At 34.6% G+C, this 13,030-nt stretch overlaps 1 protein-coding gene across 2 annotated transcripts in view; it reads left to right on the forward strand.

Moving 5' to 3' along the window:
* Window positions 1–13,030, forward strand: part of Nbn (nibrin) — a 38,560-nt gene that overhangs the window by 5,855 nt on the left and 19,675 nt on the right. For both annotated transcript variants that reach the window (XM_048358405.1, XM_048358406.1), the window contains exons 5-9: window positions 3,092–3,195; window positions 6,810–6,927; window positions 7,481–7,674; window positions 10,867–10,964; window positions 12,900–13,026. In XM_048358405.1, the coding sequence (XP_048214362.1) occupies window positions 3,092–3,195; window positions 6,810–6,927; window positions 7,481–7,674; window positions 10,867–10,964; window positions 12,900–13,026 (641 nt within the window). The remainder of the gene's footprint in view (window positions 1–3,091; window positions 3,196–6,809; window positions 6,928–7,480; window positions 7,675–10,866; window positions 10,965–12,899; window positions 13,027–13,030) is intronic.

The following is a 13,030-nucleotide window of genomic DNA, read 5'->3' on the forward strand; positions in this document are numbered from 1 at the left end:
GACAGTGCTCAGGCCCTGAGCCCAAGCCCCAAGACTAGCAAAAAAAAAATAATAAAGATGCTGATTATGTATTAAAAATGGTGATACAGCCAAGTGCCAGTGACACACCTCTAATCCTAGCTACTCAGGCATCTAAATCCAGAGATGATCAAGGTTTAAAGCCAGCCTGGGCAGAAAAGTCTGCAAAGCTCCATCTCCAATGTCAGCAACAAAAATCCATAATGGTTATATGACTCAAGTGGTAGAATCACCTTTAAGCAAGAGCTAGGCCATGAATCCATTGCTTCTAGCAAAACAACAACATTGAAAACAATGAGTCTATGTTTTGGTGGCATGTTTCATCAACAGTTTGGCTGTAGATAAATGGGAGTGTTTCAGGTTAATGATCAATAGAGATGATTCAAACGTCCTTTAGCATTTAATATCATTAAACTAGAATGCATTATTTTGAGAGGTGTCATAGAGAAAGGCTTACTGCTTAGAGAGAAATGCAATTTAAACTTGTATCACACTGGAATTATCATTAATCAATAATGTTTTCATCTTTGCATGTTTATGATACTGATGATTCTGTATAATTAGCATCCTTGATTCTTGTCCAACTTGCTACCTCCCTCATTTTCCCCCCACCTCCCCCCTTTGCTTTTCCCTCTCCGCCCCATGCATTGTACAGTTAGTTTACACCAAATGGTTTTGTAAGTATTGCTTTTGGAATTGTTTGTCTTTTTATCCTTTGTCTCTTGATTTTGATATTCCCTTTCCCTTCCCTAGTTCTAATACACATATATATAGTATACAGGGTACTCAGATGAGATACAGTGATAGCGGAAGTCCAACCACAGGAAGGGAATATGAGAAAAACAAATAAAAGAAGGCACAGTTTCACATGACATGTTGAAAATATTTACAACAATGATATAATACTTGTTTCCGTAACATGGAGTTCATATCACTTAGCATCATCTTATGTGTTCATAAGGGCATAGCTACTGGGCTATTGTGATCTTCTGCTATGACTAGCCTAAACCTGTACTAATTATTCCCTATGAGGTAAATCAGAGTCCATGTTTCTTTGGATCTGGCTCACTTCACTTAGTATAATTTTTTCCAAATCCTTCCATTTCCTTACTAATGGGGCAATGTCATTCTTTCTGATAGAGATACCTAGTAAATTTACACATCTAAATGTGAAAACCATCAGGATTTTCAGACTTTTCAAAATTTTTTAGTGTTTCTGGCTTTTTCAGTATTTATCAATCATATGCCCAAAAAGGAAGCCTTCTTGTTAAATATTGATTTTTGATAAATTTTCCAAAATTACCAGATAATTTATCATTTTAAAATCTTTGAGGCCAGTGCCAGTGGTTCATGTCTATAATCCTAGCTACTTAGGAGACTGAGATGAGGATCATGGTTTAAAGCCAGCCTGGGCCAGAAAAGTCCCAGGATGAGACTCTTATCTCCAATTAACTACTCAAAAACTGGTGACACTGTTACTCAAGTGGCAGAGCACACAAACAAACTCAGGGAGAACACCCAGGCTCTTAGTTCAAGCTCCACAAACAACAACAACAACAAATCTTTGAATGTTAGAACTTACAGGAACAGAATGAGAAATGGTAGAGTGAGATGATTTTCAGTCACATGTATTCAGGCTGATGCAGTCCACTGTGGAATTGCACGTTACTGCTTTATGCTTGAAATTAAACCTTTCATACCTGCTCTTTAGGTACATCCTAAATCCACTTTCTGCATTTACAGTACCATTGATATTAAAAACTTAAACTCTCTCTGAGTGGATATTTTCAAGAATTACACCAAGTCTTTGTTTTCATTTTTGTTGCATTTTCTAATCTTTTCAGATTTTCTCATTTGAAGCTCATAGATTATTTGAATTATTTATTACTGTTTTTTTCTCCTTCATCTACATTACTCATTTTGAACTTTTTAGAACTAGGAAAGTGAAAGGGAATACCAAAATTGAGAGACAAAGGATAAAAAGACAAATGACTACAAAAGCAATACTTGCAAAACTGTTTGGTGTAAACCAACTGAACAACTCATGGGGGGAGAGGAAAAGGGGAGGGGGGAGGGGGGAAAGAGGGAGGAGGTAACAAACAGTACAGAAATGTACCCAATGCCTAACATATGAAACTGTAACCTCTCTGTACATCACTTTGACAATAAATAAGAAAAAAAATAATAAAAATAAAAATCCAATCCCAATCACTTATTTTTTTTATTTAAATGAAAGAGCTTTATTCCATAGTCAAAATCTTTTTGAAAGACAATTAGACTAAACAGATTTCTTGTGGCTGTTTGTTAATATAATCTTCTCTAAAGCAGATATATTTCACATATGTTCATGATTCTGTTTGGTTTTTGTTGTTGTTGATTGTGGGGCTTGAAGTCAGAGCCTGGACATATCCCTGAGTTTCTTTTGCCCAAGGCTAGTATCACCTGAGCCACAGCACTACTTCCAAAACAAGTTTTGTTTTTGTTTTGTTGTTTTTTTGCTTCTCCTAAGGCTTGAACTCGGACTGGGCACTGTCCCTTTGCTCAAAGTTAGCATTCTACCACTTGAGCCACAGCACCACTTCTGACTTCTATTTATGTGGTACTGAGAATCGAACTCAGGGCTTCATGCATGCTAGGAATTTCCAGCCCCAGATTATGTTCCTCAGTGTTATGATAAAATTTAAATATTTAATGTTGCTATACTAGGAATGTAGTATTAAATCATTTTATATTTTTAGAAATTGATTTATATAATATAAAAAGGAGTTTTTAAGTTGACATCATTATGGTGACTTCTTAAACTTGTTTATATAGTGATCTGTGTTTTATAAATAAGCAGTGCCCCAAGTGTTCACTCTTATCTTATAGATTACACTTAGGGCTATAAAAAAGGGAAAAGATTGTACACTAGCTTTTCTGTAGTTGGTTCTTTGGAGATATTGAAGTTTGTACTTAGCATCTCATTACACAGGCATTCTTAGTCGTGTCCTTAACATTTTTGAGGTTAATAACTTAAAATTTCCTTTAAAGCTTTATAATATATATGGATTAACATATGCTTTCTTCTTTTTAGACAATATGTGCACTTATTTGTGGATGTCCAATTGTGAAGCCAGAATATTTTACTGAATTTATCAAAGCAATTCAGTCCAAGAAACAGCCTCCACAAATTGAAAGGTATATTGTTTCAAGTATGATGTAACAAGAGAAGACATAAAATAAATAGCATTGTTTTATTTATTTATTAATTTTTGCTAGTACTGGGGGGTCTGAACTCAAGGCTACTTTTGCTTAATCCTAATATTCTACCACATGAGCCATAGTGCCACTCCTGGCTTTTTCTGTTTATGTGGTACTGAGGAATCAAACCCAGGGCTTCATACATACTAGGCAAATACTCTACCACTAAGCCACATTCCTAGTCAGATTACCCCTTTAATGGCTCTTTTAAGATGCAACATATGCCATTCTAGTTCATCATGGTCAATGGCAGATTGTGTTAGCATGTAAAGAAAAGATATCCCAAATTCCTTGTGTAGAGTATTTCTTATTTCCATGAAACAAAAGTTAAATAATTAGTGATATTTAATGCAGAACCTTGATGGACAAAAATGACTTTAATATATGGTCAGAATAACACATTGCACTGCCAGATCTCATTCACAGGGAAAATTTTGTGTGTGATAGTTCAGCCCTTTTCAGGAGCCAGGGCTCAACTATTACAGCACTGTTATAGCTTAGGCTATAGAGCTTGTTTCTTCTAAACTTCAGTTACCTCACTTTAAAAATGAGGTTGATATACCTATAATCTTAGCAGTTGGGAAGCTAAGGTATAAGAATCTGGAGCCTGTGTGAAAGTGTCTTAAAGAAATGACTAATGTACTCATTACCCGAGTTATGTAACTGTAACCCCCTGTATATATCACCTTTATAATAGCAATTAAAATTCAAAAAAAAACACAAGACTAATAACTGTCATACTGTATTCAATATAATTTTATATTTATTAATTTTTGTCAGATTGGAAGCTCTACATGTATATTCTGTTGGTAAGACGTTTGCATCAGTATAAAATGGTTGAGGAACAAGATATTTGACTTTCTTTTCAGATTATCTGATGAGGATTCTGAGGGGCTAATGGTGATTACTTTTCATTAACTTAATTACAGAAGAACTTCCTTACTTAAATACATGACAGTGCAAAAAGGAAGAGAAAGGAAAAAAGGAAAAGGAAAAAGATAGATGGCAGTACCATGCATTGGAGGCTCATGTCTGTAATCCTAGTTATTCAGGACCAAAAAACTAGAAGTGAAGTTGTGGTTCAAGTAGTAGAATACTAGCCTTGAACAAACTAGCTCAGGGACAGAGCCCAGGCTCCCAAGTTCAAGCCCCAGGAGTAGCATAAATTAAAAAAAAAGAAGAAAGTATTACAGTATATTATATTTTATATGGTGTAATATCTGGCTTTACAGGACAGTGAGAGGGTTTGAAAAATTAAAATGTTTTGCAAGTAAGGGTTTTATTACTGATTTTAATCTCTTGTTAGCAGACGAAAGCCGTTTTGCTCAGAGTACCAATTTTGTTTTTGGAACTATTTTATAATAGGTGTCTGCATTTAATATTAGTCAAAAGGTAGATTTTTGTCTTTATAATTTTCATGTAGAAGCTTTCTTGTGTTCATTAGCTTAGTCAACAGATAATGGGATATTGTTGGACAGTGATGAAACACTCTGATTTTAAAACACTGACCCTTATAAGATTAGGAAAGCATTGCTGTCTCCCCAGGAAACTTTATTTAAATAGTACAGAATTGCTTTGCATCTCAACAGAATCATTTTTCCCAGAAGCCTATTCATCAGCCTCATTGTAGGTATCCATAAAATCCAGTAAATGACAACCTTGGCTACTGATAAGGAAGGCCTGATACATTTCTAACTACTGGTGATATGTTTTGTGGTCTTGAAGTTTTTTAATTATTTAAGTTTTCAGGTCTATTTATGGAGTCGGGTCTATTTATGGAGTCTGCTTCTGGTTTCTGACTATTAACATACATGACTACCTGAGCCTCCACGTGGCTTATGTCTGTAATTTTAGTTACTCAGGACATGGAGATCTAGAGGATCACAGTTCAAGTCTAGAGACTCGGTCTTGAAATTGGCCAGCAAAAATCAAGAGTGGAGATATGGCTCAAGTGTCAGAGCACCAATTGAACAAGTAAACTAAGGGAGAACATGAGACCCTAAATTTACATACTTGTACTGCCAAAAACACATGACTGGGATGAAACATCTCTAGTAATGTTGAACACTGTTAGCCAGATAAACCTATTTCCTCATCTCATATTTGATGATAGCAATTGATAGACAATTTTCAGCATTATTTTAAGAGCCAGCGTGGTGATGTATCAGTTGGGACACTGAGGGAGGAAGATCACAAGTTGGAGCTTAAAGTGGCACATGTAATCCTAGCAAAGTGGGAGACTGAGAATAGCAGGACTGAGGTTAAATTATGAGGCCACACCTCAGGTGGTAGGAATGGCTTGATATTGTGCCGGCCTAGCATGCATATATCCCTGAGTTCATGCCATTGTAATGCCTTAAAAAATTAACTAGTCATAGGAATGAGTTAAAAACACAAAATAATTTGTAGTGTTGATTACCTAACTACCTCTTCTTTTAGTTATAAACAAGCATATTCACTAGCCCTGGATTTAAATGAGACTAGTATAAACAGCGTCATCCTATTTAGTTCATTTTTGCATTATCACAAAATGGGATAAGAGTTACAGCTGTATAAGCCTGACATGATATGTGATAGCTTACTTTTTATAAACTATCTTAAAAGTGAAGTTATTTTGAGACAACTTCATTTTAAAAGAGTATTGGTCTTATATATTCTTTTTGTTTTGTTTTTTTTTTTGCCAGTCCTGGGCCTTGAACTCAGGGCCTGAGCACTGGCCCTGGCTTCTTTTTGCTCAAGGCTAGTACTCTGCCACTTGAGCCACAGTGCCACTTCTGGCCGTTTTCTATATATGTGGTGCTAGGGAATCGAACCCAGGGCTTCATGTATACGAGGTAAGCGCTCTTGCCACTAGGCCACATTCCCAGCCCCTTATATATTCTTAATAGGGGGGAAGTTTATTGTATAAAATATAAAGAAATGTTCCCTTCTAAAAGAGAGGCAGTTGTTTTTTAGTGTTTACAGCGTTTGCATATTCTGGAGTGGTCTAGTCATTACTTTTTCTAATTTAGCATTAGCATACTTTTTTAATATGAGGGGGTTCCATCGTGATGTTTCCATATATGCTACACAGGCTCACCACCTTGATTATTACAAAAAAGTTTTAGGAAGTTCTCCATAGGTCTCTTACATTCATACACAACTTGAGGAATACAAGGTTCTCAAAACAGGTCATTTCTTCAAGCTGTATTTGCAGGGAGATGTCTTGAAAGGTAAAGTAGGACAAAGAGCAGGCCTATAGCACATAAAGTTTGATAGATTCATAAGAGCAGCACTCCTTATCCTGTTACACAGACCATCGTGTTCTTTATTGTCCTCATGGAACTTGGTTGATAGCAGAACAGCCACAAAGAGCTTCCCAGTCTTAGATTTGATTTTTGTATTGTTGTAAGAAAGATGCATCACCCATTCCTGTATTTCTAGAAAAGGCATTTATATGCTTTGCCTTATCTTGCCTCAAATAAAACTCTTAACTCATAGCCATTCCATTTAAAACTTTAACAGTAAACATACAGAATAATATATAATTTGAATATAATTTATTTTTGCAGTTTTTATCCACCTATTGATGAACCATCTATTGGATGTAAGAATATTGATCTGTCCAGACGAGAGGAAAGAAAACATATCTTCCGAGGGAAAACATTTGTATTTTTAAATGCTAAACAGGTAATGGTATAAGCCTCATTTTCTGGCAGAAAACATTAATAAACTTACATACACTATTAGATTTACCATTACATTTTGCATTTCATCTGGGGAATTTGTGTAGCTAAATCCAGAAGAAGAAAAACATATCCCAGTATCAGAACCTGCCTAATTTTTATGTATATGATTGTACGGTCTTTTCCTAATATTGGTTAGTTGGTTTAGTAATTAAGTTTGTATCAGTACATAATGGGAGGAAAGGAGCTGAAAAAATCTTTAAGTCTGAACTAGTTCAGTATGTAAACCTCTGCCGAATGTCATCTGTGTACCTATGTAGTGATTAGAGTTCATGTAACAGTGGAGAAATCCTGTGGGTTAGCCCATTAGAGGACCTGGATGTGAGGGAAGATGAGAAAGTAGGGACTTTAGAAGTCAAAGTAGAAGCTCAATTGTCCATTCAGAATGTAAAATCTATGTCTTTTGTAATCCCTGTACTGAATTCCTGCATAGTATGCGTGCAGAAAATTCATTATGGCTGTTATATTACTTTTCTAATAATTTCTTCCATCTTTAGCATAAGAAGTTAAGTTCAGCAATTGCTTTTGGTGGTGGAGAAGCAAGGTTGATAACAGAAGAAAATGAAGAAGAAGATAGTTTCTTTTCAGCTTCTGGAACTTGTGTTGTGGATACTGGAGTATCAAATACACAGATCTTAATTCCTGACTCTCAGAAAAAATGGATTCATTCAATTATGGATTTGCTCCAAAGGTACAAAATCACTGTTCCCCAGTAAAATATAACACTAGTAGGTTTTTGTGCTACTTCTTTGGTTGTATTTCAATTAGTGTACAAGATGGATAAAGAATTATAAACGTGCTCTCATGTAGTATACTTATGAACTGATTGTGACTTGGTATGCTAGATAATGGATTTTCTTCAATCTTAACATTTTCTTCATTTTTGTAACTTTAATAGAATTTATTTCCCCAAATTAGTGAATGATATGAAGTTTATCTGCAGAATATGTTGCAGTTGAGGTTAAAATCCAAAACCTAAAACATTTTCTGAGATTGCCTAGAGCTGAAATATTCATTTGTTATTTATTTTTGTTATATATGGTTAATCTTAGCATTGTTAAAGTTAAAATGTGATAGAGAAATACCAGAAGCACTCTTGACTAAATTTCTACTAACTCAGCGAAGAGGACTTGAAGTCTAGAGTATTGTATCTGAAAACCCATAGCCTGTTCAGTATATAAAGGATTTATTTTTTTCCTCTCCCAAGAGTTTAAGAGTTTTTTTTCCTCAGGGATTTCCTCTACCCCATTAAAAAAAAAAAGGTAAAAATTTTGTCTGTCCTCAGTATTTTATTTAATGAAATGTACTAACTAAAAAGTATCTTTGTAGAAAATAATATCACTTTATTACTATAACAAAAATTATTGTGTCATTCCAGAATCTCAGCTCAACTTTAAGGATTTTTGCCATTAAACTTAGTTATTTCTTTATCATTTCCTCTCCTCCCCCTTTTACCACCCTTGTATTGTACCTTGTGGTTTGCAATATACTGCCATCGTTGAATGATGCACATATTTAGTTTACATGTTAATTAGGGTCTTTTTTGTGGTACTAGGATTTGAACTCAAAGCTTTGTGCTTTAAGCAGGTACTATATCACTAGAGCTGTGTCTCCAGGGCTTCTTGCTCTTGCTGTTTTTGAGAGAGGGTCTTGCTTTTGTGTCAGCCAGCCTAGACTCCTAATACGTGTTTCCCTTTAGCATATTTCTAGGAATAGAACAATTATTGGTTATGTGAATGTTCAACTTTAGTAGGCAATATCAGACTGCGTGCTGTTTTACATTCTTGTCAGTGTGCTTGAGCCAAGCAGATGGGTATTATTTTCTTGCTGTGGTCACATATTTTTACATCTGCTGCTTGAGTGAATTTATCATCATATCTCACTGCAATTTTGTATTTCCCCAATCATTAGAGATACTTAACACTTCATCACATGTTTGTTGAACATTCTTCTTTTGTGAAATACTTGCCGTGTTTCTTGCCCAGGTTTCTATTGAGATAATTGTCTCTACCTAAAAAGAAAATTGTAAAGTACTTAGTATCAAACATAGGACTTCATCTTTACTAGGCAAATGCTCTACAGAGTTTTACTTAAACCCCCATGTTCTTATTTTCACAGATTTCCTTGGTCTTCTTTATACCTAATTGTATTTCTATTTCTTATTTTATTTTTCTCAGTTGTTAATGTTTTGGTATTTAGTTCTCTAATTTCCTGCAATTACATAGTCAACATAAAGGCATTGTGCAGGGCTGGGAATATGGCCTAGTGGCAAGAGTGCTTGCCTCCTACACATGAAGCTTTCAGTTCGATTCCCCAGCACCACATATATGGAAAACGGCCAGAAGGGGCGCTGTGGCTCAGGTGGCAGAGTACTAGCCTTGAGCAAAAAGAAGCTAGGGATGGTGCTCAGGCCCTGAGTCCAAGGCCCAGGACTGGCACAAAAAAAATAGGGCATTGTGCAGAGCAGTCATCACCACAAAGATCCTTCATGTTACCCTTTATAACCATATTCATTCCTTTTCCTGCTTCTTTTGTTCTCTATTTTCTGTCCCTAAATCTTAGCCTCCACTAACTTGATCTGTTTCTAAAAATTTGAAGCTTTTTTTCTTTTAATGAATGAAATTATACTGCATATAACCTTTTGGTATTAGCTTTTTTCACTTCACAAAATTCCTCAGAAGTTTACTGTATTGTATGTATCAATAGGTCTATTTTTTTTTCTTGCTAAGTTGTATTAAATGTTGTAAATATACCATAGTTTATTGAGCATTCATCCACTGAAGGACATTGGCCTCTTTTACTTTTTCGGTTAGAAATAAAGTGCTATGAACATTCACTGTACAGTTTATATGTCAACACAAGTTTTCTGTTTCTTTAGGATAAATGCCCAGGGGTAAAATTGCTGGACAGTGCATACTTATCTACTCTTTTTGATTTGTGGTAGCTTTCTGTATTTTCTTGATGTCAATCTATTTTTTTCACTTATGTACATTGCAAAATCTATTAGCACATTATAACTTTTCAGTATGTTAAAAAGCAAAAGCCCTTAATTTTAGTATACTACATATTAATATCCTTGGAATTAATATTATTTATAGTTAGTGCCTTTAGTGTTTTAGAAGCTCTTTCCTAGCCCTTTGCATAATAATATATGCTAAAGAAAATGGATTTCTGAACCACAATGCAAAAAGATATCCACATGTATTTTGTACTTGTTTTTTTTTTACTAATATTTTGATGTTTGAATTTATTTGTAATATGGCTGAAAGTTTATACATGTGTGGCTTGTTTAGCTCATGGTTCCAGAACATTTACAACATTGTCTTAATTACCTTAACTTTTTAAGTCTTCATAGCTGGTAAGATGGCCCTCTTTTTGTCTACCTTAGAAGAATTCTGGGTATTTTTTTTATAACTAATCATCTTTTCAGGAATTTTCTGGGATTTTTTTTATCTAAGAATTCCATTGAATCTGCAAGTCAGCTTGAGGAAAATTAACAGCTTAAATAATTTTAACCCTTTCTATCCATCAATGTGGAATCTGTCCATTTATATAGGTCTATTTTGTTGTCTTATAAGACTATTACTGTTACCTTGTAAAAATTACAGAATGTTAGAACTGGACAAGTCTGTATCTTTAATTTTAGCGAATTATTACACAGATAAAGTTAACTGAGTTACTGAGAGGTGGTGGGCTTGCCTCAGTGTAACATTGCCTTAGTGAGTAATTTGAATTAGCACTATCTGTATTTCAAATTCTGCCCATGTTATAAAATGCATCATTTTATATAATTTTGGAGGCAAAAATTGGTTGGTTCAACTTGGTTATTTTAATACAAGTTGTTTTAGTAGATTACCTTATTTAAACTCTTTCATTCTAATAGGCAGGGTTTAAGACCCATTCCTGAAGCAGAAATTGGATTGGCAGTTATTTTCATGACTACTAAGAGTTACTGTGATCCACGGGGCCAACCCAGTACAGGTAATGAGACATTATTTATATTGATTCTCTGGCAACTTTATTTATTTGCACTGGTGATAAATTGTATGTACATCATTGTTACACTTGCCAGGTCTGACCATAATTATCGACTTTTAAAACTCAGCTGTTAATTCATTCATTTACTCATTAATATTTCTGTAATGTATGGAGCACTATGGTAGGTATTGGAGATTCAGTAATGAGTAAAGAAGATCCTTATTTTTACAAACTTTGTATTCTAAAAGTCAAGATGCTGACAGTAAACAATTAGACAAATACGAAAGTTCATATAGGGCCAAGTACAAAAACAAAGGCTAAACAAGGCAAAGAGCTGGCAACTATAGGTAAATTAAAATGTTCATTGCAGTTCCTAGTACAAATTCTTCCACATACGTATAGGTAAATTATGTGGGTTCCAAGTCATGAAGCTTGGTTCTATGACATAATGTTTTGTGAAAACAGTGAACCTATGTCTCTTTCTCTTCCCTGCCCCTTTCATTGTTCTTTTCATATTCATGCATTCATTTATTGTTATTCAATAAATATTTGTTGAGCATTCATTAAATACTTGTAGTCATGCTAACCAACTAGGAGTAATGAGATGAGCAAATCCAACTGAACTCTTGTGCTCATAGTATTTGTATTAGGAGAACATAGTTGTCAGCAACGGTAGGATCATTGGGTTGATAAATGCTTTTTTCTGTGACTTCATAATGTTATCTTTGCAAACTTCTGTGCTAGCTGAAATGAATTCTAGAGATACTTAAGGAAATACTTTTGAGCCTTTAAGTTAGTTATGTGGGAATGTGGCAAAAGACAAATATCTGAGTTTGAAGTCCGTAATAAACATTTACCGAGGATCTTTTATATCATTATGACGTAATATGATAATTAAGGTATACTTAATAGATATCAGGTTTTAGGATTTTTTTAGCTGAGAGCTTACTCTGGATCTATATCTTTTAATTATTAAATAATGCTCTGTGCACTGGTGATATAGAAACAAGGAAGACTTATTCTCTAGATTCTAACCTACTAAGGAAAGGTAGCAAATAAATGATGTTAACTATCAACACTGGCACAGTGATTACTGCACAACAAGCATTTTTTTCTATTAAAATTACATCAGGTTTTTTTGTCCACAAAATGCCTTTGTGAGGATGGTGTTACAATTGTTCTTACTTTGTATATGGAAAAATTAAGACATAAAGAAGTTAAATAACTCATGCTGTACAAGTAGTGACAAATGAGTCATTAGTCAGATATTGTGCAGCGAGGTGTGAGAGAAGAAACAAGGAGCACCTAATTCAACAGGGACAGCTCAAAAACAAGCATTCCCAACTAGTGGTCTTTGAACTAATAGCTATTTCAGTAAACAAATAGAGAAGACAGGGCTGGGATGTAGCTCAGTGGCAAAGCACTTGCCTAACAAGTGCAATGTCCCATTCCCCAGTACCAAAAAAGGAAAGACAAAAAAATACAGTTAAAAAAAAACCCAAAAATAGAGAAGACATGTCTTTACAGAAGATGTGAAGTGGTATTACAGGTCTTCTAGATAATGGAATAAAAAAAATCTCACATTGGCTCTTTTATGTAGATGTAAGCTAGATATACCTTCCATTTGGAGAATAAATTAATTTTCTGGTCTGACATCCATCATTGTAGTCATAATTTAAGTTGGACTTTTAAAAATTTAAGTTGATAATCTTTCATAGAAAGAATTTTGTATAGCTTTAAAATAATGTGGTTTAGGTTAAATCCATCAAAGATGTCAACAGATTTGTTGATAGAGACAATTTCCTCAGGTATTTCTTGGCTTCACTGGCTAGAAACAACCATCTGCTACAATATCTAATTAAGCACATCACTTTTAGTGATCAAATGTCTATCTTGTATCTCATGGTTATGATTTTTTTTCATTTGTATAATTTACAGAATTAAAGACGACGCCTGGGCCAAGCCTTTCTCAAGGCTTGCCAGCCAGTGAAAATGTAATTTCAAGTGCTTCTGTGAATGGTACAATGATCATGAATGGCTCAGAATCAGAGCAAGTAGATGCCTGGTAA

This window comes from Perognathus longimembris, chromosome 12 (assembly GCF_023159225.1).
Source record: "Perognathus longimembris pacificus isolate PPM17 chromosome 12, ASM2315922v1, whole genome shotgun sequence".
Taxonomy (NCBI): domain Eukaryota; kingdom Metazoa; phylum Chordata; class Mammalia; order Rodentia; family Heteromyidae; genus Perognathus; species Perognathus longimembris.